The sequence below is a fragment of the Rhagoletis pomonella genome, unplaced genomic scaffold, assembly GCF_013731165.1.
Source record: "Rhagoletis pomonella isolate Grant_MI unplaced genomic scaffold, Rhpom_1.0 Rhpom_scaffold_00007, whole genome shotgun sequence".
Taxonomy (NCBI): Eukaryota; Metazoa; Arthropoda; class Insecta; order Diptera; family Tephritidae; genus Rhagoletis; species Rhagoletis pomonella.
The window spans coordinates 51,708,798-51,731,938 of record NW_023458561.1 but is presented as its reverse complement, the minus strand read 5'-3'; the positions used below and the strand labels follow the sequence as shown (position 1 = coordinate 51,731,938).

The window sequence follows — 23,141 nt, the reverse complement described above, 5'->3', positions numbered from 1 at the left end:
GTCTATAATATACAAGCCGCGCAAGCCATTACCGAACGACATCGATTGCGTTTGCTCAACAGCGCTGGCGGGAGCGGCGGCGGTGGTGGTGGTGGTGGTGGTGGTAGTGGTGGCAGCAATAACAACCATTTACCGGAATTTATAAAACCCGCCGCGGCTGCAGTTGCTGCAGCTGCAGCATTAGCGGCCATACCTTCCTCGAATCAGATTAGCCATCCAATGGTGTTTCCCTCGAATCGTGTGCATTTCCCAAAGACAAGTCGTCGATTGCCACAGGTATGTATCTATTGAAATAAAATTTATCCTAATGCTAGATATGGTTTTTTTCGATTCTTGCCTTTGTAGATTTTTTCTTTACAAAGTTTAGTTTTCTTAATAATCCGAATTATTTTCTCATTCGGTTGCAGGCTCTCATCATCGGCGTGCGGAAATGTGGCACTCGCGCTCTTCTGGAAATGCTTTATCTACATCCTCGCATACAAAAGGCCGGCGGCGAAGTGCATTTCTTTGATCGTGACGAGAACTATCTGAAAGGACTGGAATGGTATCGCAAAAAAATGCCGCACTCATTTCGTGGTCAAATAACGATCGAGAAGAGTCCGAGTTACTTTGTGTCGCCAGAGGTAAGAGAGTAATTATGATAAAATATATTTTTTAAAATTTTTATACTTTCCTTTACATACGTATGTAAGCGGTAGACAGGGGTGGTATTGATGGCAACAGTAGCTGATTGGATAGATATGCAAAGTACTATTTAGTGGATAAGAACGAGGTTCGATTTATGGTCTGAGCTTTTTTCTAAAACGATATTTTCTTGGCTGGAAATGGCAAATGTCCAAGTTTAATTTTGCCAAAGAAAACCCTTTCATTAGAACCATCTGTCGTTTGGAAGTGAGGTAAAACTGTAGGTTTCCCCCTTCGAGTAAAAATATCAAGACGCTCCGCGAAAACTTAACAAAAAAATAAGCTAAAAAAATATTCTTATTTTAATTTTTTATACTGGGATATTACAAAGGTTGTCATTTTAGTTCCACGTGTGTTTTAACGCTGACCACTATTCAAACGCCAAAAATCGTCGAGCTAGTTACGAAGCTTCAAAAGCAGCTTATAGCAATATATGAGTTTTCGTCAGTACTAATTATACCATATATTTGGGTGCCAAGTTTCTCCCATCTTAGACCCTAGAAAGCTATGCAGCCTAGTGGAAAGTGTTGAAGTAATTCCAACTCATCTTCATTCAGGCAACTGGGAAAAAAGGATTTAGGTGTAATTTTCAGTCTCTCCGCGGTATTCTGGTCAGATAGCGACGTTTCAGAACCGCATAAGAATCAAGGGATCTGCTTTGCAAGCATACAAAATATCTTTGAATTATCCCGACCTATCTCAAACCAGAAGGACCTTATAACAGCACATGTCTTAGTTCTTACCCAAATTCGCTGAGCTGACAAGAGACCGAACTGTTAAAAAATGAAACCCAGATTGTCATTGGTACACGCACCCGCTTCCTGGCTGATGATATTCTTTCAAGATTACCTTCCTCGTTAATTCGTAAGCTATGCGGATTCCCGGAGTGTTACCGTGACCTAGTGATAAATATAGTGTAGTATTTTTTCTTATATTAAATACAGCCTTTTTATAAAAGAGGTAGTTCAAACAATAAGCAATAAAGTTTGCTAATTAATATTTTGTTAATCATCTGATTCCGGCATTTTATTTAATTCCGCTTTGACAGACATTCACAGTTCGCCAATTATTTTTATTGATTCTGCACTGGTATTGTTCATACTTTTCTTTGTCTCCCGACTGAGATATTTGCTGTGTTGTTGCCGTTTTAGTGCACCTTATTTATTTAAATATAGTTATTTAGTTTCGTATTTGAGAAATGGAACGGCAAACTTTTTCTCGTTATTTTTTCCATACTTTGATTTTGCTTATTCCTCGTTTTACAAACTAAGGTAAGATTTTAATTAGTTCGAAGTTTTTCTTAATCACAAACTAATGTTTCTTTTTATTTATGATTTCTTGTGCCGTTTTCAATCAAAATTCACTAGATAGGTAATATCGCGCAATGACTTTTGATTGCACATGTATTCTGAAAAATGATAAAGGCATCAGTAAGTAAAAAACGAAGAAGATTTCTAGTAAAATGTTTAAGATTTTTGCTTTAATGGAAATTGTAAATGTACTTATACATTCATCCGATTAATTTGACAGCTATTAATTGAAACTCGTTTCAAAATAAGATTCTCGTGCTGCCATTCGGTCGGAAACACCAACAACTTCAAAGCATTAAATATTTATTGAATCTAAAAGAAACTTTCATCTTAATATATAAAGAATCTAAATAGCTCACTAAATTCATATTTCGGAGACTTTAGGACTGCAGGGGAATTTGGTGGTGAAGCTATCTGCATTACATGCTCGCACCCTTGTTATGCACCTATGTATGTATGTACAGTGACGAGCAAAACTGTAACATGGTGTAACACTTTTTATTTCAGCCACCGCTATATTTTTAAGTTCTAACGACTTTCATCCTTTTGTTGTATATTCTTGTTGGTACATGCCTACTCCCTCTCTCATAACGATTTGAAGTCAATACAACAACAATAAAAAAACCAGCAGACAAAAATGTAAATTAGGGCAAATGTTACAGTTTTGCACTCACTCACAGTTTTGCCTTTTACAGTTATCTCTCTATCTTTGGAAGTCACATGACTTTATTTCAGTATTGTAATTTATTGAAGAAGTGATCACGAGTAAATAATATAGTTAATCAGGAACTATAAATTTAAATAATAGATTTACTGCGGAAAGGCGGGACCGCACGAAAAGTGGCTAACAGAATTTCCTACTTGAAAATGTTAAGAAAAAATATAGCCTAAAGTGTATTGAGCGCAAAGGCATCATAAAGAAGAAAAAAGGCAAATTTGATCAAACTACATGTGCGAGTGTGGCAGCATTTTGATGCATCGCACGAATACCGGACCGTTGCCTATTGGGATATGTTAGGTCGTTCAAAATGCAATAAAAAATTGTTTTTTAAGTTTCAAATGAGGTTATTTGGTCTGACAAGACTAAAGTAATCGCTTTCAATCAGATGGCCGGGCATGGTGTTGGATCAAAAACCCAAATTAAGCCCATGCGCATCATGTAAAGCAAACTGTGAATCACAAAGGCCGGTCAATAATAGTTTGGGGTTGTATTTAAAAAATTTTGTTGGTCCGTTAATACGTATTATGCGTAAGCAACAGTATCTGTTCATATTTCAACAAAATTTGCAAGATGTAGTCGAAATAAAATTATAGTTAAAAAACTAAGACCTCCCTAATGTAATTGCCATTCGTACTGTCATCAGGTATGTAACTTGAGAATAGAAATCGCTGCATCTTTTAGGCGCATCAATATTACATAGTTACATCCCGAGCTAATAAAAGGAAGGTAATAATAATAATAAAAATGAGAGTTTCTGCTGAAAATCACTCAAAACACACTGCACATGTTCGCAAAGCCTGCATACAAAAGCAAAAATTTGCTAATTTGAAATGACCTCCACAATCCGCGGACATGAATCTCATCGAGTATTTGCGAAATCAACTAAAATCACAGCTTAATAAGTATCAAAGTCCGTAAAATCGAGTACATGAGCTGTGAAAGCCAACTAAGGATATATGGGAGGATATACCTCCAGAATTTTTACAAAGATACAAATAAGGTATGCCCAGTCGCATCCAGGAACTAAAACAAGCAAAAGGGTACTGAACATTGTGTTAATAGTTCCTTTTTTTTGTGAAAATTGTTAAAAAGTACATAAAAATATATGAGTGCAAAACTGTAACATTTGCATTAAATTATATTCTTGTCTGCTGGTATTATTTTTGTTGTTGGATTGACTTGAAATCATTATGAGAGAGGAAGTACTGGTGTACCAATAAGAATATACAACAAAAGTATGAAAGCCGTCAGGACTTGGAAAGGTAGCGATGGCTGAAGTAAAAAGTATTACACCATGTTACAGTTTTGCCCGTCACTGTATATGCCGTTTCACCAACACTCTAAAAAGCACTGTGTGAAGCCCGCCATATAGGCACTCGACGATCTTTGGAAACTATGACTTCATTCCTGTAGAACTGATTGGTATATAGCGATGTTGGCCGTGAATATTTCTATCTCCACACCATTTCTCCAAGTAATCTCCCTTAACCTTAAGTTTAGGCTCTGCAAAGTGTTTCCAGCTGACTACATATTAATATAATATTAACCCTCTTTTTTTTTGACGGCCATACTGCATATTGCTTTGTCTTATCATTTTACTTAAACTGCAAACTTGAAACAGCTGGCAACTCTCTAATTTTTTTTCTTTCTATATTTTAAGTTAGACTGCTAGCAATACTTCGGTGAAACCGGCTTTCAATTTCATGCATACTGTTCGAGTGATGGGTGTACAATAGGGTGGTCCAAAAGTAGTAAAGTTGGAATTTTAATGCTCTCACCCCCTAGGATTGGTCTAGGTCCAAAAAATATGCCCCTATTTTTTGTTTTGAAATCAAAAAATATTTTAAGGACACTCAAAGCGCTTAAAGTTCGCCATGTATTTTACATGGGGGGAAAAAACTTTTCATAGAAATGGTATGGAATTCTTGAATATCAATATTTTTCGATCGGAAAACTTTGGCTCTCTTCAAGAAACTTCCTTCCACCCATTTTTTAATACTAACGTTTGTATCGGTGCCTCCATTGTATTTTTTGAGGTTTTCGGAAGTTTTTGGTAGACCTATAAATTATAGTTACTATGAAAAAATTGTTTAATAAACAATTTTTATTATTAAAGGGAATACCCTGCAGAGAAGCAGAGTTTTCCGATAGAAAAATATTAATTTTAAAGAATTTTTACGAAAAGTTGTTTTTTTTTCAAAATAAAAAAATGGGGGTATAGTTTTTTCGGTACATAACAATCTTAGGGGGTGACATCATAAAAATTCCGACTTTCCTTTTTCTCGTCCATTTTTGCACCAGCCTAGACAGACATACAGAAATTCTAAAAAATTTCGATTTGGCTCCTATAAGATATTCTAATAAAGACCCCCAATATAATTTTTTTTTTAAAATGATCACAACTCGATTTCGATTCCACTTGCATCGACTAGGTGTGATCAACAGAGTCGGAAGATGATGCAACTTCAGAGCAAATTTTCTGTCCCTGTCCGGCTTTGGTCAGACAAAGATTGATCCACTTAAAGGCTTCAATGGTCAAACTATTTTGGGCCACACTGGATTAGGGACACTTTCTCCTTCTGCCTTATCTCTCCGCCATTCGGCGGCAGCTTGAAAATCCAATCATTAGCCTAGTAAATAGTTCTGCTATGTAGGCTCCGATGTATACCCTGTTTTGCGTGAACGTCAACTTATTCGTTTCCATCAAAACATTCGTGTCCCGGGACCAACCAAAGATTTACCATTACCCTGCTATGCGTGCTTTATTAAAAGACTAATTGTTGTCCACAAGTCTTGATGTTGCCTCACTATCTGACATGATATTTATCCTGGACCATTTGTCGAAATTAAATAGTACTTTAGTTCATTTAGTCCACGAACTGCCTAAGCCTAATATGCATACATTTTTTTTTTTTTGGTAAACCTGTTTAATTTAAATTTTCAGCAACATGTTGACAAATATGGCATATCTTTTCATACATAATTTCTTCCAGCCACTATAAAGTTATTTGTTGTGCCTTGTAGTAGGTAACTTAAATGCTCACTATCTGCGCTGTAGGAATTCCAAGTTTTAATAATTCAGTTTATAATTAAACATATTTGCTACCAAGTTGGGTGTAAGAGCTGCAAGTCAAGCTAAGAGTGCACGTTGCCGTAGTCTCAAACTGTGAAATCTGCACGAAATTGAAGCGAGAGTAGTTGAAACTCACTGGCCAACAGTATTTAAAGCTGCCACAATCGTCAGCACAAATATTCGTTAGTATGCAGGATTTTTTGGCGCATGCAACACCACGTTGCACACTATAAATTGCACTTAACGAAAGCACAGCGTACATGTGTTTGTGTTCGCATTTGTGTTTGAGTGTGTGTGTGTGTGTGTGCACTCAAAGTGTCTGTTGCATGCATCATTAAAAATGAAACGAAAATTGCTGACTTAACTGGACAACATAGCAAAATGGGTGAAATAGAAATGTAGTGTGTGCGAAAACAATTTATTATTAAAGAATGCGGAGAGAGGGTGGATACGGAGGTGGGCATTGGGAGAGTTGGCGGGTTTACGAGTGTTAATGGATGGATGGATGGGTGTGGTATGTAGACGCGTTGGTATTGGTGTTTACGGAAAATTATACAGTACACAAAAATTCAGTTAAAAGAGAATTTTAAATGTTCATACACACACATATACACCTACATATATGTATAAACATATGTTGTTAACGCTGCATGACGATAAAACCCAAATACAAACTACTCACAAGGCGGCTGTACGTACATACGTAATAGCTGCGGCATGCAATCCCGGACACAACGAGGAAACAATAAAGAAAAATATGTGAAAAACTGGGAAAATGAATGGTTGCACTGAATGGCTTGGTGAGAGTGTGCATAAATTGTGCTTTTCGTCTATACAAGTATGCATGTGTATGTACATGCAATAATATTGCGCATCCATATTTATTTGTCAGAAGCTTTGGCCGAATTTCAGCTCAAACTCACTGTGCGTTTCATGTTGTTTGTCGGCAAATTGAATGGTCTATGCAAAAGTGTACCAGAATCACTCGTAGACTGGTCATTGTCTGCCATGCGATGACTATATTTTGAGTAACATTTTTTTCTTTTCGTTTTATGTCTGCAGTGTGATTTGAACGCAAGACTTACTGCCCGTAACTGGCACCCACAACCACACTTGAGTACAACGGCCCTGTTTTGGGCCAAAAACACATCTGCTAGTAATAGCGACTGCTCTGTTGCTGTTTTCGCTGTTCATAGCGGTACTCAAATTGAATTAATACAAATAAAGCAGTTATTCATAGAAGAATAGCGGCCGAAAGTGCATGGCACTCCTTTAGTTGTACATACATATGCACGAAAAAAATTTAAGCGCGTATTAAATTATCTTGTAAAACTACAAAAACAAATTGCTGTAGCAAAACCACTTTAAATTTAAGATTTTGTTTGTTTCTTGGTATTACTTAAGTTAACTGCTCTAATCACATATGACAGCGATACCAAAAAAATGTCCTTGAATTTCTTTTTTAAATAGGGCTACTTATTAAACGAAATAATTTTTTAGCAAATGTTTAAAAATATTTAAGAAGAATTAATTAACTGACCTCAGGGTGGTAAGAACTGAGTTGGAGTGAGTAAGTACATGAACGGCTGTTTGATATCTGGGAACACAAAAATTTTCTCCTCCAGACAAGAGCGTCGATATATCATACTTTAAGATCCGACTTTAAACGCCCAACATACGACGAAAAAAGTAAAAAGGTTACGCCTACGTTCGGCAAAAAAAATTCCAAATTGCTTTGCAAAAATACACTAGACTGTTTTGTTCTCTTATGGTCTAACCTGGGTGTTTGTGCCTTTATTTATAGGGTTATCGTTATGGTGGTGGTGGAGGAGCCTTCAAAATTCTGACGTAGTAACCGGAGATATGAATTTAGTCAACTGTCAAAGCTTTAATTGTGGGAGAGCTGAAGCTCATCGCAAGCGATGTGTGGGTGATAGAGCTGCAATTAGGTTACTAACGAAGCAATAGTATCAGAGGGTAGACTCTCTATGAATTTTGTTTGTGGCTTGTCCGTTGGTACATCGTTGGTTTCAGTGGTTGGGTTAAGTATGTGTGGATCTCGTCTTCCCTTTCTGTAAAAGAAGGCCAGAAACAAACAGCTGAAAAAATTCATTCAATTAGTACTTAATTAAGTACTAATCGAGCAATAAAAAATGAAATTTTGTATGATAAATTGAGCTCAGTTACCGGCATAATCGAAAAAACTTGGCTACCTGCTCGATTAGCTCCCGCTCTGGTCATACTTTTATTTTTTCCTCAGGCTCAGCAGCGCGTTTGCGCCATTATTGGACTCCTTTTCGGTCCCTCTTGTTCTTGTTTCTTTTTGTATTAATAAGTTTTTGAACTATGAAACCTTAGCATTTTGTTTAGTAGTTTTTTTTAAACATTCGAGAATTCCAAGTCGCTGGTACTTAGTAGCAAAATAAACTTTATAAAAGTATAAAAAAGGCTTCGAAGCTTCTCCTAGTGATTTAAAGAGCATTTAAGCAGCAAGCAGAGCTTACGAATGCACATTAGGGTGGTCCAAAATAAGTAAAGTCGAAATTTTAATGCTCTCACCACATAGGATTGTCCTATATCGGAAAAAATACACCCCTATTTTTTTTATTTTGAAATCAAAAAATAGTTAGAGGTCGCTCAAAGCGCTCAAAGTTTTCCATGTATTTTATATGGGAAAAAACTGTTCGTAAAAATAGTATAGAATTCTTGAAAATCGATATTTTTCGATCAGAAAACTCCTCCTGAAGAGATTTCAGTAACAATACCCAATTATATATTTAACCATTTTTATACCCGAGCGAATTTGTCCACAAGTTGTTTTAACAGCCAAAACGAATCGAGATAGATATAGACAAATGCATACATAAATGATCAGAATGAAAAAAGAAATCAATTAAGCGGGGTCTGTCCGTCCGTCCGTATACTCGAGTAAAAATTGAGATATGGGTGTTTCCAGCGGAAGGTCCACCACGACAAAAAAAATAAAAGTTTTATATCTAACGTATTTACGGGCCGATTTGTCTGCTTTTTAAAATATATACTGGCTATGTAGCAAGAATCATGTTTGCATAAATTGGTCTTCCTAGGTGGTGCCAAGGTCGAGATATTTCGAAAAACCGTATTTATGGTCCGATTTGGTTCGAATTTGGCGTATGTGGTTGAAACATAATAAATCATAGATTTCCAATAAATTGACCCTGAATTGGCGCTGAAGTCAAAATATAAAGTATATTCTACATAAAATACATGTTTTATTTGCGTTGAAAATTCATTTAAAAGCAATATTAACGAAAATATAACGATGGAAATTTATGTCACGTGACGCCACGTCATGCCACGTTTCACACTTGGGGTTGTAAAAGAGAATTGAAACAATTTGCATTAATTCAAAAATTCTAAAAACAACTAAAATTGCTCCAAATCATATTAAAATAAGTTTCATGAAAATAGCCATGCACAATTCGCAGAGTTTTGCGATTTTGTAAGAAAAGAAAAAATCAACTTCCATTTTTTGTCACGTAACGAACCTCTCTTTAAATGCTTATATTTCAGGACCAAGCAGTTCGATTGATTTAATTTTTCGGTTAAATATAGAGCTAATTACGTGCTATACAATGGCCCAAAAAAGTTAAAGAAAACAAATGGTATTCCTTTTTTGTATCACATTGAAATCGTACGACTGTCACGTGCGCCACCATGGGAATGCCCATATCTTAACGAAACTTGGTGTGTACTTCTTTTATGAGTATTGAAAATGTGCAAAATCGAACAATAACCACGCCTACCTTCCATGTAACGGTAGTTTTCCGAAATACGAAAACTGCGATATTTTAGTAAGTACTGAAGCTTATTCACTAAAAACTGATATTTAGACGAAAAATAAGAATATTCACCCTCATTGCGAGAGTCGTGTCGAATGCAAGTCGTTTTTCGACGAGTCGAATCGTATCGTTTCACGTCATTGCCCAAAATTTCCACTCGACTAGTGTATTAAAACGTATAAACTTGGCAGCACTGTATAGTTTTCGACGATTTTCGTCGTTTACTTATTTCAGCACGACAGTAGACAATGCCAATTTTGTCGAGTCGTACAATTTAGTCTAATTTACGACATACGCAATGAGGCTGATTATAAATTTTTGGAAAATGGGCGTAGCCACGCCCACTTATGATTACTTGTGTATATCTTGGTAACCGCTCCACCAGTTTTTCCCAAACATACCAAACAGCTGAACATTCTTTAAATCGAACAACAACCACGCTTACATCCCATATAACGGTAGTTTAAAGATATGCGAAATCTTCGATAAGTCAGTAAATACTGAGCTAATTTATTCAAACTCGGTGCGCTTATTGTACTTGCCACATAAAAGCAAATCGTTGAAAATTATTTAAATCGGACTAAAATTATGATATTTCGAAATTTGCTGATTTGATTATGTCAACTGAGAGACCCCTAAATATTTTTTGATTTGAAAATAAAAAATGGGGGCATATTTTTTCGGTATAGAACAATTCTAGGGGGTGAGAGCGTAAAAGTTCCGATCTTACTTTTTCACATGCATTTTTGAACCACCCTAATGTACATGCATACATACATACATACATCGGGTAATTTTTTCTTTTTTATTTAGGAGTCATGTAAAATATTCTTAGCGAACAAAGAAAATTGAAACCTCATAACGTAAATTTCACATTAAATAATTGAAGCCACAAAAGTGTTTGAAGTTATTAATAAAATCCTGCTCAAGGTACTTTTGTGTGATGCTTCACTCATGCACGCACACTCACGCATTAGAATACGTGCATAAATGCAACAATTTGCACTTACCTACAAAATCTCATCTCATTACAACCGACAGCGCAAAGTGTCAGAGAGTTGTTGCGTCAGTCAGATAGTACTTAGCAGCAAACCTATATGTATATGTATTAAGTAAACCAAGAAGACAGTCCGTCAGCGTTAGATATTACATAGAAGCAAATATATGTAAGATGTCAGTTTAATGAACTTCTCATAGCGGAAAGTGGAAAATTGTGTTGCATGTTGCCATTTGGTGCAGTACCTTAATATGAAGTAGTGAAGTTGCAGCAATATGCTGTCATGATGCGAATACCAACAACAAACCAGAGCTACTATGTAGTTTCAAGAGCTTGTCAGTCGCGCTAGCAAGCTAATAAACGCTTACGCTCATTTAGCGAGTGAGTGTGCCTGTCAGTGCGACATTTCTAAAGTGGTGGTGACTAGCTTTGCAACAACTATGTACTAGCAACTAAGCAAGTGGCTGAAGTTCGCAGCACGCACACTTGCTGCCCATAGCAAATATATATGTACTCCCATATATACTTATGCAAGTATATGTACAAGCTCTGTATGTATTTATGCAGCATGGCAGACATGTCGTGACAGCAGTGAAATTTCAAAGCTCAAAACAGAAAAATAAAACTGCAAACAGTAAAATGCCAAACTTTGTTGACTCTAACTAAATAAGTAGCCAAGCGCCGTTGGGTGTCCCTAAGCTGTTGCATAGCTGCAATGCCGTTACGTTTTAGTTAGTTTTAGAAATGTCATAAATCTTCATTAATACGATTATTAATATTTATTGTCGAAGCTGTTGTATGTATGTATGAACTTCACACATAAACTTACATACCCCATTTAAAAACTTATGCTCGTAGTTTAGTTGGTAAGGGCGATTATGAGTTTATTCACTTTTTATGCCATTGTAAAATTTTTAAATGCATCCTCTAAGTTAACTTTTGACGCGTTGATTGATGAGCTTGGGAATTGTTCGTATAATATGTAGACACTGTGTACTCGCTGGTTGGTATTTGCACTTGAATTCTATGTTGCACTGTGGCATATTTATATATGTGTTATAAATATGTGTTATAAATCTTGGACCCTTTCGATGCTAATGGGTATTTCTTACTTTTATATGTATGTACAATGTACATATATAAAAATTACAAATTTGAGTATCCTTTTGAAGAAATCCTACCAATATTTTAGATGTGCAAGTTTGTGATTGATCGTTTGAGTATGCATGTTGCTCTTTCATAATAAACAGGCTTGATATATTTCAATGAAATTTGGCAAACAGATCAATTATGGTTTGTATGAATATGTAGGGCATTTTCAAAAGTTTGAAGCAATTAAATAATAAATTAAATAAACGTTACAATAATGTGAGTGTCAAGCAAAAGGAGTTCAAAATCGATTTGTTTAGAAAATATATTCGACGGGGTTTGCCACCTGTTCAAACAAAATTAAAATTAATGTGATTAGCAAGGTTATTGAAATATTTTAGTAATGATGCCAATTGAGAAAGATTTAAGTAAGTTTTATTAACAAAATATTTGCGATTAGGGTTGCCAACTGTTGAAAGAGTTAAAATGAAATTAAATGGTAAGTAAATGGAAACCATTTCCCATACATATAATTTAAAATGGTAGATAGTGGCTGTTTATTAATATTTTTGAAATATGTCTATAAATAAGATGGCCGAGCAGTTTGCTTCTCACCTGGTATGGGTACCGAGTTACCGAAACATACCGGACAAAGAGAAGGCGGACGAACTTGTATGAGAGGGCACTTGCGTTCTAATTTCGCAGTCCAAGAAGGGTTTAAGCATACCGTACAAGAGATTATGGCTGTCAAAACAAAGAGGTTTAAGAAGGCATAAAGCTGAAAATATTTTTGTGGAGGTTGTTACATATTTGAAAAATGTAATTCAATTTAATTAATAAGATAAATTAAATATTGCAACATAGGTATCAAACTGCAGAGGTTAAGGAAAGTCTACTGCCGAAAATATGTTTGAGGAGGGTTGCCAGCTGTATGAGAAATTATTTCTTTAATCAAGTTGATTAAATAAATGAAATATATACATAAATATATATGAAATATATATACAATACAGGTATCAAAAAACAAAAAAATACTTTTAAGGCACAGTGAAGCACGCCGGGTATATTTGCTAGATGCTAATAAAATTGAAAATTAAAAATAACGAACATTACAAAAGAATTTATGGTTTAAATTTTTTTTGTAAAAATAATAAGTTAAATAAATCATGGTACTGGTTTTGTTTATGCGGAATTATCGGTTGAAGCCAAAGCCTGCCTTACCTAGTTTTTCCTCAGCCAACGGTTCCGCTTTTAATATTTTCAGGGCCGGAGCATTTGCGTCCATTCGTACGGCTTGTCCTAACAAATGACCTTGCTGAATTTTAATTTGTTGGGTTATGTCCTTGTCGTGGTAAACTTCATACAGTTCATTGTTTCCATTGTCATCGACAAAGCCATTACGGAAAGATCGGTGGAGGACCAAAGAGCGACAAAATTGAATTATCCCGACATGAAAAACGGAAGATACGTTTCGGGCATTTTCAATGTGCGTTCCATTCGAGGAGCCAAATCTAGCGTAGTGTACTGAAATGTCTAGTGCGAAGACCGGAACAACGATGGAAATTAAGTGTAATTTGATCTGATGAATACAGTGCCTGCTACAGCAAGTTCCGCCAGATAGTCAAGGTAGTAGTGATGAAATTAGCGCCATCCAGCTTTCGTTAGGGTTAGACAGGGATAGAGATAGTGCAGTGTGCTTTCAATTTCTTCCAGTGGAGGATATTTTAGACAAATTAGTTGGACTTTCCATTGTCGAAGCTGGGGCAGAGTGGTATATACGCAGGAAACAGAACCTCATATGCCTGGCGAATGTATTCGTAAGTCGTACAATTTTTCCAATTAGTCGATTTTTTTTTTTTTGTAAGTAGACAAGTCAGTTTCTTAGTTTGAAAAGTTTTTTTCTACATAAATGCTTATTTTCAGGAATTTTACCTTGCTTCTTCTTATTTATTGGCGCGTTAGGCCCCTAAGGTACCTTGGCCAAGTATAATAAAGCACGTCAGTAACCAAGGAAAAATTCATGCGAAGCGAAATCCTTATTCACCAGGGTTTCTATCGCAAATGAAACCTATTTCTTCCTCTACCACCACCAGAGGATACTGCATTCAATAATTTCAGGTATGAATGGAGCGTTACCCAGTTGCTTACTCAGGCGAAGATGAAAAATGGGAAAAGTGTTGCTTTCATAATTTAAGTACATATATTATGTTCTGGACATCGGTCTCTAGACCACCTAGGTTGTCCTTGTTGGAAGCTGTCTTGGTCTGCGAACGCTCCGAAAGTAGCTCAGCTTTCTGATCCAATTTTAGTTTTTTTTTCACTAAATAAACTATAGAATTCTACACTCGACTCGCATTCGTATACGTATTCGATTCGTATTTGCAAAGTCGATTTGTTTTAAACAACAATACTCGTTTGCATTACTACGATCCTGCGGCTTTGACTGTGTATAAAGCGCATATTCTATATATAGTTACGAGTAAATACATATGTAAATATTCGCAAAATTATTATTGCTCAATTTTGAATTCTCTCACGTGAATGCTTAAAATCAACGCACATTCCCAAGCGTGACATTTTCTTGATTTATTTGTTACAAACTGCAGCATAATCAACCGTGCGCAATAACTACGCAGACATAGCGGCGGGCAACAGTAATTTATTTATATGCACATAAATAAATTTACACATACTTACTCAAGCCAATTACATGCGTTCGACATGTTCACTTGTTATAATCAAAGGACAACTTATTGATTGATAAATGTGAAAGCGGTGTAATTGGTGACAATCCGCGCTCGCTGGTTTAATTAAGCTGCAAAATGAAAAAGTTCGCATGTTCCAATTAAATTATTTTTATTAGCTGCCACAAAACGTTTTAAATCACTGAGTTGTGCTGTTGTAAATTCAGAAGTGAATGCGATTGGTGTCTTTGTTTGTTCTTTTGTTTTGCAGCCACTATTAATTGAGTTATGTATGTGCTTCAATCATTAATATATTTATTTATGTATTACAGCTTTTTGAATTTTATTTTTTTTTATTTGTAATTTTACGGTATAACAGTATTCTTTTGAAATCCTTTTAATTGCACATATCAACGACATTGATCTTTAAATGCAGCATTTTTAGCTTTCAATAAAATTTTCAATTGAAATTTTAAATCTCTTTGAAATGGACTACCCGTTTGCTTTTACCAAAAATTAGGTTGTAACTCGTTTTTCGATAAGAATAATATTTTCCAAAACACCTTCGGCTTAAAAATAGTTTAAGCACTCGTACGTCTGCCTACATGCAAAAATACCTTACCACTTTAGAAATTGCATATTTAAAAAATGTTCACTCTTCCTACCGCGCTCAGCTTTTTGAAGTTTAGCACGCATATTTAATAGATATTAGGGTAGAGAAAATTAGTATAAATTTAATACCGTTTTCCGTGGTTTTTTTCAAAACAAAATTTGCGTTTAAATGGCATATTAATTTTATAAACTCTTTCAGAAAACGGTGCTAAGATTATAAGTAAGTTTGTTTTTATTTAAAATGAAGAAAACAAATTTAATTTCTGCATTTTAATTAGATTTCTTAGAAACATTTTGAGTACGTATCTTTGTAGCCTATTCAATTTTATTTTAGCAAAGTAAAAATTTTAGGTACCTAGGACCTGCCGTCGATTTTTTGCAATTTTTTTTGTGGAAGCCATTGCTCATTTTCTCCATACAAAAAAAAAAAAATAATTCGATGATGTGCGAGTAAAAATTGCCAAAAATCAACGGTAAGTCCTAGCTACTTTAAACTTAGGGCTTATTTTAAAAGGGGCAGATAACTCCGTTGTTTTTGGTACACTTTTAGTGTTCGTTGGGGCTTTTGTGAATTAAAAGTAAATGTTTGATAGGCTTCTAAGATATAATTTCACGCGCCTACTGTACCTGATTCGTAGACATATTAGTGCTGCTGCAGGCGAACTTAGTTGTGTGTAAATACACAGATACATATATATACATTTACACTATATGTATGTGCCACCGTATCAATTAAAAGGTACCCATTCATTCTTACAATTTTGGCAATTGTTCAACTGCTTTTTTCTTTTGCTTTAGTTGCCAAAAATTCAGTTTCCACTTTCTCTACTTTTTGCTTCCTATACCTTTCCTAATGCTTTTTTTTTTGGCAGCATCGTTCGCTGGCAATTAATTTACATGACTGTCGAGTTCAATTGAGTTCAATTTAGTGAGGGCCAATGTGTTTGCCTTTTATGACTGCACAAGTGATTCTCAGTGCCAGTTTAAACTGACTGAGTGACTGAATGTCTAACCGAATGCGGCAAGTGAATAGCATTTAATGCCTCACTTGTTGCCAGACATTAAATTTGTTTTTTAGTTTTCTTTTACAAAACACAATTTGGGTCTTTGTTGCATATTTTATGGTGGGCTAATAAGCAATCGGCTGAAGGAGAGCAACAGTCGGGACTTTGCGAATTGCAGAAGAAGTTCGCTCCCGCCGCCCATGTTTTCACTCGCTTGCTTACTCAGCTGCATCTTATTTCGCTTTGATATTCATAAGTCAGACAGATGCCAGTTGCCAGCGGGCTTTTATTAAATATTTTATTTAATTAAGTTGGTGGCGTAAGCCTTTTGTCAGCAACGGATTGCGCTGGTTCTTCGCATAGCTTCCACGCCTTTATACTGCTGCCTCTTTTATTTTCATTTATTACTTGTGCAGTCAAGTAAATTTAATTTAACCGCCCAGAGGCTAACCAGCTAAAAAAAAATTACCAAGCTGTCAGCGCCTAATTATATACTAGACGAAAATTATATTTTATATCAGCTTTTCATGCAACACAAAGCAATTAAAACGCTGAGGAACGCTTGAAAGGCAATTTTATGCATTCGACCCTTTTATGCATTGGACCCTTTTATGACATCGTCTCGTCGCGGCCTGCGTGTTTGTCAGCTAGTTTTGGGGTCAGCAATTATTAAGGGGGTTAATAATTGTATGTTGCGCATTTGTCCTCGAAACACTATTGCATTGACGTTCATTAAGTGTTCATCGAGTCGGTGTGGAATAAGAAGCGATGTTAAACTCTTTTCAATATATCATTAGGTGTTTACAGCTGCAGCAATTTATCAATTTATAAATAGGATTGGCACTAAGCGCTCGAGTTTATTGCGCCCTTTTAGTGTATTTTAGTTATAGTCGAGCATATAAAATATCAGAGGGTATGATTAAAAGCTATTGCGCTTTGGTGCATATTGCACACGATCTTCAAAAGTGACACAACTCAAAATTTGGCATTTTTGAAATTATGCACTAAAAATGTGCACAGAGCTTTTATTTACCTTTCAGCAAAATATGGAGCAAATTTTTGTTATAATTTATTGAAAAAAACCTAAAGTAAAGTCTCCCTAGCTCATATGATTACCATGTGCTACGAAATAGTTTTTCGCATTTTCGGACGAACTTATAATTTTGAGTTGTGTCACTTTTGAATATCGAGTGCGATATGTAGAGAAATGAGGGAGTGTCAATTGCATGCAATAACAGCAAAGTATGACAGGGAGGATAGCTTGGAGGAATATTTATCGTAAATAAATGGAACTATGTTTTTTTTTATGCTTGAATGTGGTGACATTCAATATTATCAGGAGGTTTGAATATAATAAACGCCTAGGCTACATTTTTTAATAGGGTTTTTGAGCTTTGTACCACAAAGCAACAAAGTCTAAGCAGTAGAAGCAGTAATAAAATTTTAACAGGGCGATGCACATTGTAGATGTTAAAGAAAAATTAAAATGGGGGGTCTTTAATAGAGCAAAAGCCTAATCGAATGCAGTTTTCACCCATGTATAGATTGAGGCCTAACATAAAAAAAAAAAATATTAGAGAGTTGCCACCTGTTGGAAAATTGAAGTTTAGGTAAATTAATAAAATAAATTAAATATTGCAATATGGATGCAAAAATAAATAGGTTTAAGTAGGCTTACATTCGAACAAATTTTTGTTAAATGATGCCACCTGTTTGAAAATTTTAATTTAAAGCTCAATTAAATATTGCATTATGGGCATCAACCTACATAGGTTTAAGAAAGTTTACTGCCGAAAACATTTTTGAAGGGAGCTGCCACCTGTTTGGAAAAGTTTATTAATTTAAATTGATAAAATAAGTGAAATAGTACAATACTGATGTTAAACTAAAGAGGTTTAAGAAATTTTACTGTCGAACATATTTTCGAAGCGGGTTGCCACATATTTTGAAAAATTTAATTCGGTTAAATTGATAAGATAATGTAAATATTGTATTAGTACACCTTTGAAGAAAGTGTGCGCTATATAAATTCAAGTTATAAGATTATAAATTAATTTTCCAGAAGGCCGGTGCTCTACCTAATTTCCAAATACGTAAATATATTAACTAACACCCATAATTATAAAAAATAAAGAATGCTTAATAAATCGAAAATTTCTTTGAAAATTCCCGTTAATTAGGCTCTTAAAATATGTATGTTTTAGTTTTTATGAATGAGGCCATACGAGTTTTGGGAAGGGCAAACAATACAAAAATTCTTTTACAGATAGGATTCACTAAACTAGCAGGACTAAAAGGAAAAATCAAAGGCATGCGAATTGCGTCAAAATGGCATGACTTACTTCTCAATACAAAAGATAACTGTAACTAATAAACCCCCCCCCCCCCCCAGTAGTAATTTCGAGCGAATTCAATCAATTTTGAAAAAATTTTCCGCCATATTGAATTTTTCAAACCTGACTGCAGATTTGTAATTAGTCGTCCAACCAACGCGAACCTGTTAAAACAGTTGTGTCCCTGTAGATTCTCTATTCCGACCACTGTGCGCAGTGAAGAACGCCCCACAGTGCGTAATTTCGGCAATTTAGGGGAAGGAAAATCATAACGCCCACAATTTTGATTCTAGAGACAATTTTTTTTTAGTTATGTACTTCTAATAGATTGTATAATTACGGTTTCAAGGGATGTACGTGATTCCATTAGTACGATATTTTATATGGGCATTTCCAGGGGACGGTCTTTTAAGTCAAAAATTAAGAGTGATATATCTATGTTAGTTATGGTCAAACACGAAATTGGTGTAACACTAAAATAACAGTTTCGCTGTTTTCTGCAGCCAACTTCAATACTTAACGCCCGGTCAAAATCGGACTTTCCAACCGCTGAACGTTGACGCCGCGTTGTTGAGCCAGACAACGCTGACGCTTTTGTTGTGGTATGGCAGTAAGTGTTGACCAAAAATTGTCATCATTCACACGGATTGAAATTACAGTATGATATATTTGCTTCTGTCAGTAAACTACATAATTCTTTAATTTTCTTGACTGCTACTTTTAACATGCCACTCGGTAATATGTTTTTAAAATAATAAGTAACTACAGTGTGATAACTTGACACCACATTCTTTGGTAAAAAATATTTTCACAAGCGTATACGTTTAAATAAATGCCTTAAAAGATGAAGGATTTAATTCGCGCACAGATACATGTATGAAGTAAACATGAAATAACGAAAGAGTTGTTTTTCAGTTCAGCCAATTCTACGAAATCCTTGCTTGTTGTAATAATAAACTTGGGCTCTCGCTTTGTATACTCGTATGAACGCATTTTGCCTTACACTTTTAACATTAACGTTTTTCCTTTCGCCATACTGCAACTTGAGAAACTTTCACGATACAATTACTATCCTTTCGTTTTAAGCTAGCGCCGCGAAGAACTAGCTGCTACTTCCTGCGGCACCTTAATTACTCGCAGCATAGCCAACTTTGTTGGCGTGCTTTTGTTGCTGTTCACATTGCGCGCGCAACTTACGCCTGCATTCATCTTATTAAGTTAATTAGCTGTATTCTCTATCTCACACATGTTTACTTGTATGTATGTGCATAGCAGGTATATATGTATATATTTTGGTCGCAGACAAAAATCGAACATGCAACTGGACATCATTCAATTGAAAGTGATTCACAAAAAGAGACATTAAATTAATTTGGCAGCAGCTGCCGTCAAAGGAAATCGTAAAAATTTGGAAAAACTCAATAAAGAAAGTATAGAAGAAGTACGCCAGCACGCCGTATTACCTACCTTTCCATACACATTTAAAATTCTTTCCGATTCTAATTTATATTCTCTTTTTTTCATGAAACTTTTTCGTCCGTTGTCTACTTTTAGGTGCCGGAACGTGTACGCGCCATGAATGCCAGCATAAAACTTTTGCTCATTGTACGTGAACCGGTGACGAGGGCCATTTCTGATTATACACAATTACGAAGTCACGCGGCAACGGCCACGCTGCCGCTAGCAGATGGTCCTCCGCCACCTTCGCCCGCGCCCGCTAAGCGTATCGCCAGCACTTATCAACAACGGCGTCAAGGGCGGTCTATTGAAACAGCCGGCTCTGGCTATGGACCTGGGTCGAGCTATGCGGCGGCAGCAACGAATCAGCATCTCAGAGCGACACAGCATGTAGCGCTTTATGGTAAATCTAGCAATTCCTATGTTCCAGCGCAAGTGTATGATAATGCAATCGGCGGAGGCGGAGGTGGAGGTGGAGGCGGTGGAAGTGGAAGTGATTCTTATACAACAGCGCCATCGCCCGGTTCGGCGGCCGCGGCAGCTCAAATTGCAAGCAAGTAAGTGGTCATACATAGCTTAGTGTGTGCTTATGCATGAAAGTATATGTACGTGTGTGTGTGTGTTTTTTTTGCTGCCATGGCGCCCGTGTATATGCAATGAAAGCAGTAATAAAACGCTGTACAGGAAGGAAGTAGGTATGCTCATACAGACTATTTTGCATACAAATGAAATGTAAAATAGGAGAAAATTTTTTTCAAATTTTATCAGCGCAAACTTGGCAAGCGTTGGTTAGTGAGAGTTTGCGCGGCCAGTTCACCTTCAATGGAGATTGGGTAGACGACGCGACATTCATTTCAATTTGTTAATTCAATAAAATAAACGCGTGTTGTCGTTCAATTTAAATTGAGCGAAAATAAAAAATCCAATGGCAATGGAATATAGAATTGGTATGTACGCGAGCTGAAGTGGCTTTTTGGTCAAGGCGTCGTTATGGCGTATACGTAACCAAATGCAGCATGGGGTAGTTATAGTATGTACCTACCACATGGGTCAATTCACGACAAGTGCGCCAAGCACGCTGAGCGGTGCAAAACAAGCTACTTTTCGACTAGCTGGGAAGCAGACAGAAAATGGTGGGGGAAAATCGAAAACTATGATTACTATAGATTTTTGTACGGGCTATTCGATGGTGCTATGCGTTTTCTAAAATTTTGCCATGTTCATGGTGAAAATTCCAAACAAAAGGTTATTTGTAATTTTTCTCAATTATGGCCTTTAGTTATCTCAATCGAAAGATCAGGTCCTTTTTGCATAGACGTCATCTATATATTAATATTTATGCTAACAAAATCCCATACAAATCTATTCCTCCATACTGCTCCTATGTTTCTCCACCGATTTGAATGATTCTTCTTTTGTTCGAAAGGTATTTCAAAGGGGAGGTGCGCATTTTGTTTGATTTTCCGGTAGGTGGAGCAAGAGTGGAGTTATTCCGAATAACTTCATTTATGATCCGATTTGCTTCAAATTCAAAATTCATATTACTAACATCAAAAGAAATGTACCTGCCAATTGACGCGATAAAACGCTCTATATCAGAAAACTTTTAAAGAACACCCTATCTCAGAGTTTGCTTTGGCGCTATCTCAGCTGCCGATTCAAAAACGCCCTATCTGAGCACATTTTCAATGTATTTTCAACTGAGATATCACGTTTTTGAACCGAATTTTGAAAAAAGGGCGTTCTTCAAACAACTACTGAAGTAGGGAGTTCTTGAAAAGTTTTCTGAGGGCGTTTTCGAACTTGCTGCCGAGACAGGTGGATCTTCCACTAAAGTGAAGAAATGTGCCAGTATTTTTTATTTTTTTTTGTATGAAATATGTTCACGTCGTATGAATAGCATTATTACAAAAAATCATTGCTTATTTTCATTTGACTACTCATTCCCTTTTCATTTATCCATCGATTTTCTTACTTAGTAGCTTGATTTTTTCGTTGTAGGAGATAATACTGGTTAAATATGTAAATATGTACAAATATTTTGAGTACGACGTTTTGTAGTCCATTAAATTTGAGTTGAAATATCGCGTTGAATTTTGGCAATTTTTTGCCGACCGTGGTCACATAGTTTTTCCATACAAAATATGCCCGACAAATTTTCTTTGTATGAAAGATACTATCAGTAAAATAAATTGCCAAAACTTAACACGATTTTTCAGCAACTTAAATCTTACACTTTCTCACACTAAAATTGAATGGGCTACAAAACTGCGTACTGCAAATTTATAGAATTTTCCTTAGGTTTACACAAAGTTTATAAATAAACGACGGATGTTTGATTGTTATTCTTTTAAGATCAGATATAGATTAAAAATATTTTTGTCCGCCTAAGTCGCCTAATTCTACCTGTGTGCGGTGTTGAGCAATTTCTTCAATATAACGAATTTTTTTTTGTTTGGAAGACCGGCACTAAAAAACTAACAAAAGCCCGCGAAATTTATGAGCAACTTCGAATTTCAACTAAAAAAACGAATTCAAATGCCCCGTAAAACTGCAAACTCGAACTTGTTGTTAAATTTTGACCACCAAGTTGAAATTTTGATGGAAATTTGTTGAATTTTCTCATGGTTGGAAATTTTTATTAGCATAGAATTTCAATGCCATGTGAAATTTCTTTAAGATTAAAAAAAATTTAAATTTTTTGGAATCACAGGGACGAGTAGGTAAGTTTTTAAGCTGATAAATTTAGAAGGACGAAATTCGAGGATGTTATCGAGTTTATATAAGTCCTTAACATATAATTTTTTCAAAAATAAATATTGCGAAATTTCAAGGATAACATTTTAAAATGACATTTTCATTACTTACCAGTACTTCTGCACCAAAAACTTGAATCTGCTTAAATTCTACTGGATTTCCTCTTTATGTTGATACCGACACTTCTTCTCTAAGCACATTTCACTGAATTTTTTAAATCATTTTTGAATTACTGGCGTCAGAGTGAAAAACTAAAAACGCAATTTTAGTATATTTGGCCCATGGTTTCCCGAATGTATTAATATTTGTGTGTAAAATTTACTAACGCGCGGTGTTGTGTGTATAATGAGCTAGACTTTTATAAAAAAAAAAAATAATTATTAAATAAAAAAAAATAAAAATAACCCATACTGGTCGAGAAAGGGAATTTCTATTCTATTCTTGCCATCAGCGCAAATTACAAATCCCGAAAATCCCTGTACTATTTGCCAATAGTCACGGGATTTTCGAGATCTAAAAAAGGCCGTGTTCCCGGGATTAATATTCCTAACCTACATACATACATACATGCTTAGTTATACGCTTACAAGCTTTTCTA

The 23,141-nt window shown here is 35.6% G+C and overlaps 1 protein-coding gene across 2 annotated transcripts in view; it reads left to right on the top strand.

Annotated features, from left to right (window-relative positions):
• LOC118743033 overlaps positions 1–23,141 on the top strand; it is a 191,159-nt gene that overhangs the window by 130,146 nt on the left and 37,872 nt on the right. For both annotated transcript variants that reach the window (XM_036475504.1, XM_036475503.1), the window contains exons 4-6: positions 41–276; positions 408–623; positions 19,883–20,343. In XM_036475504.1, coding sequence (XP_036331397.1) covers positions 41–276; positions 408–623; positions 19,883–20,343 — 913 coding nt within the window. The remainder of the gene's footprint in view (positions 1–40; positions 277–407; positions 624–19,882; positions 20,344–23,141) is intronic.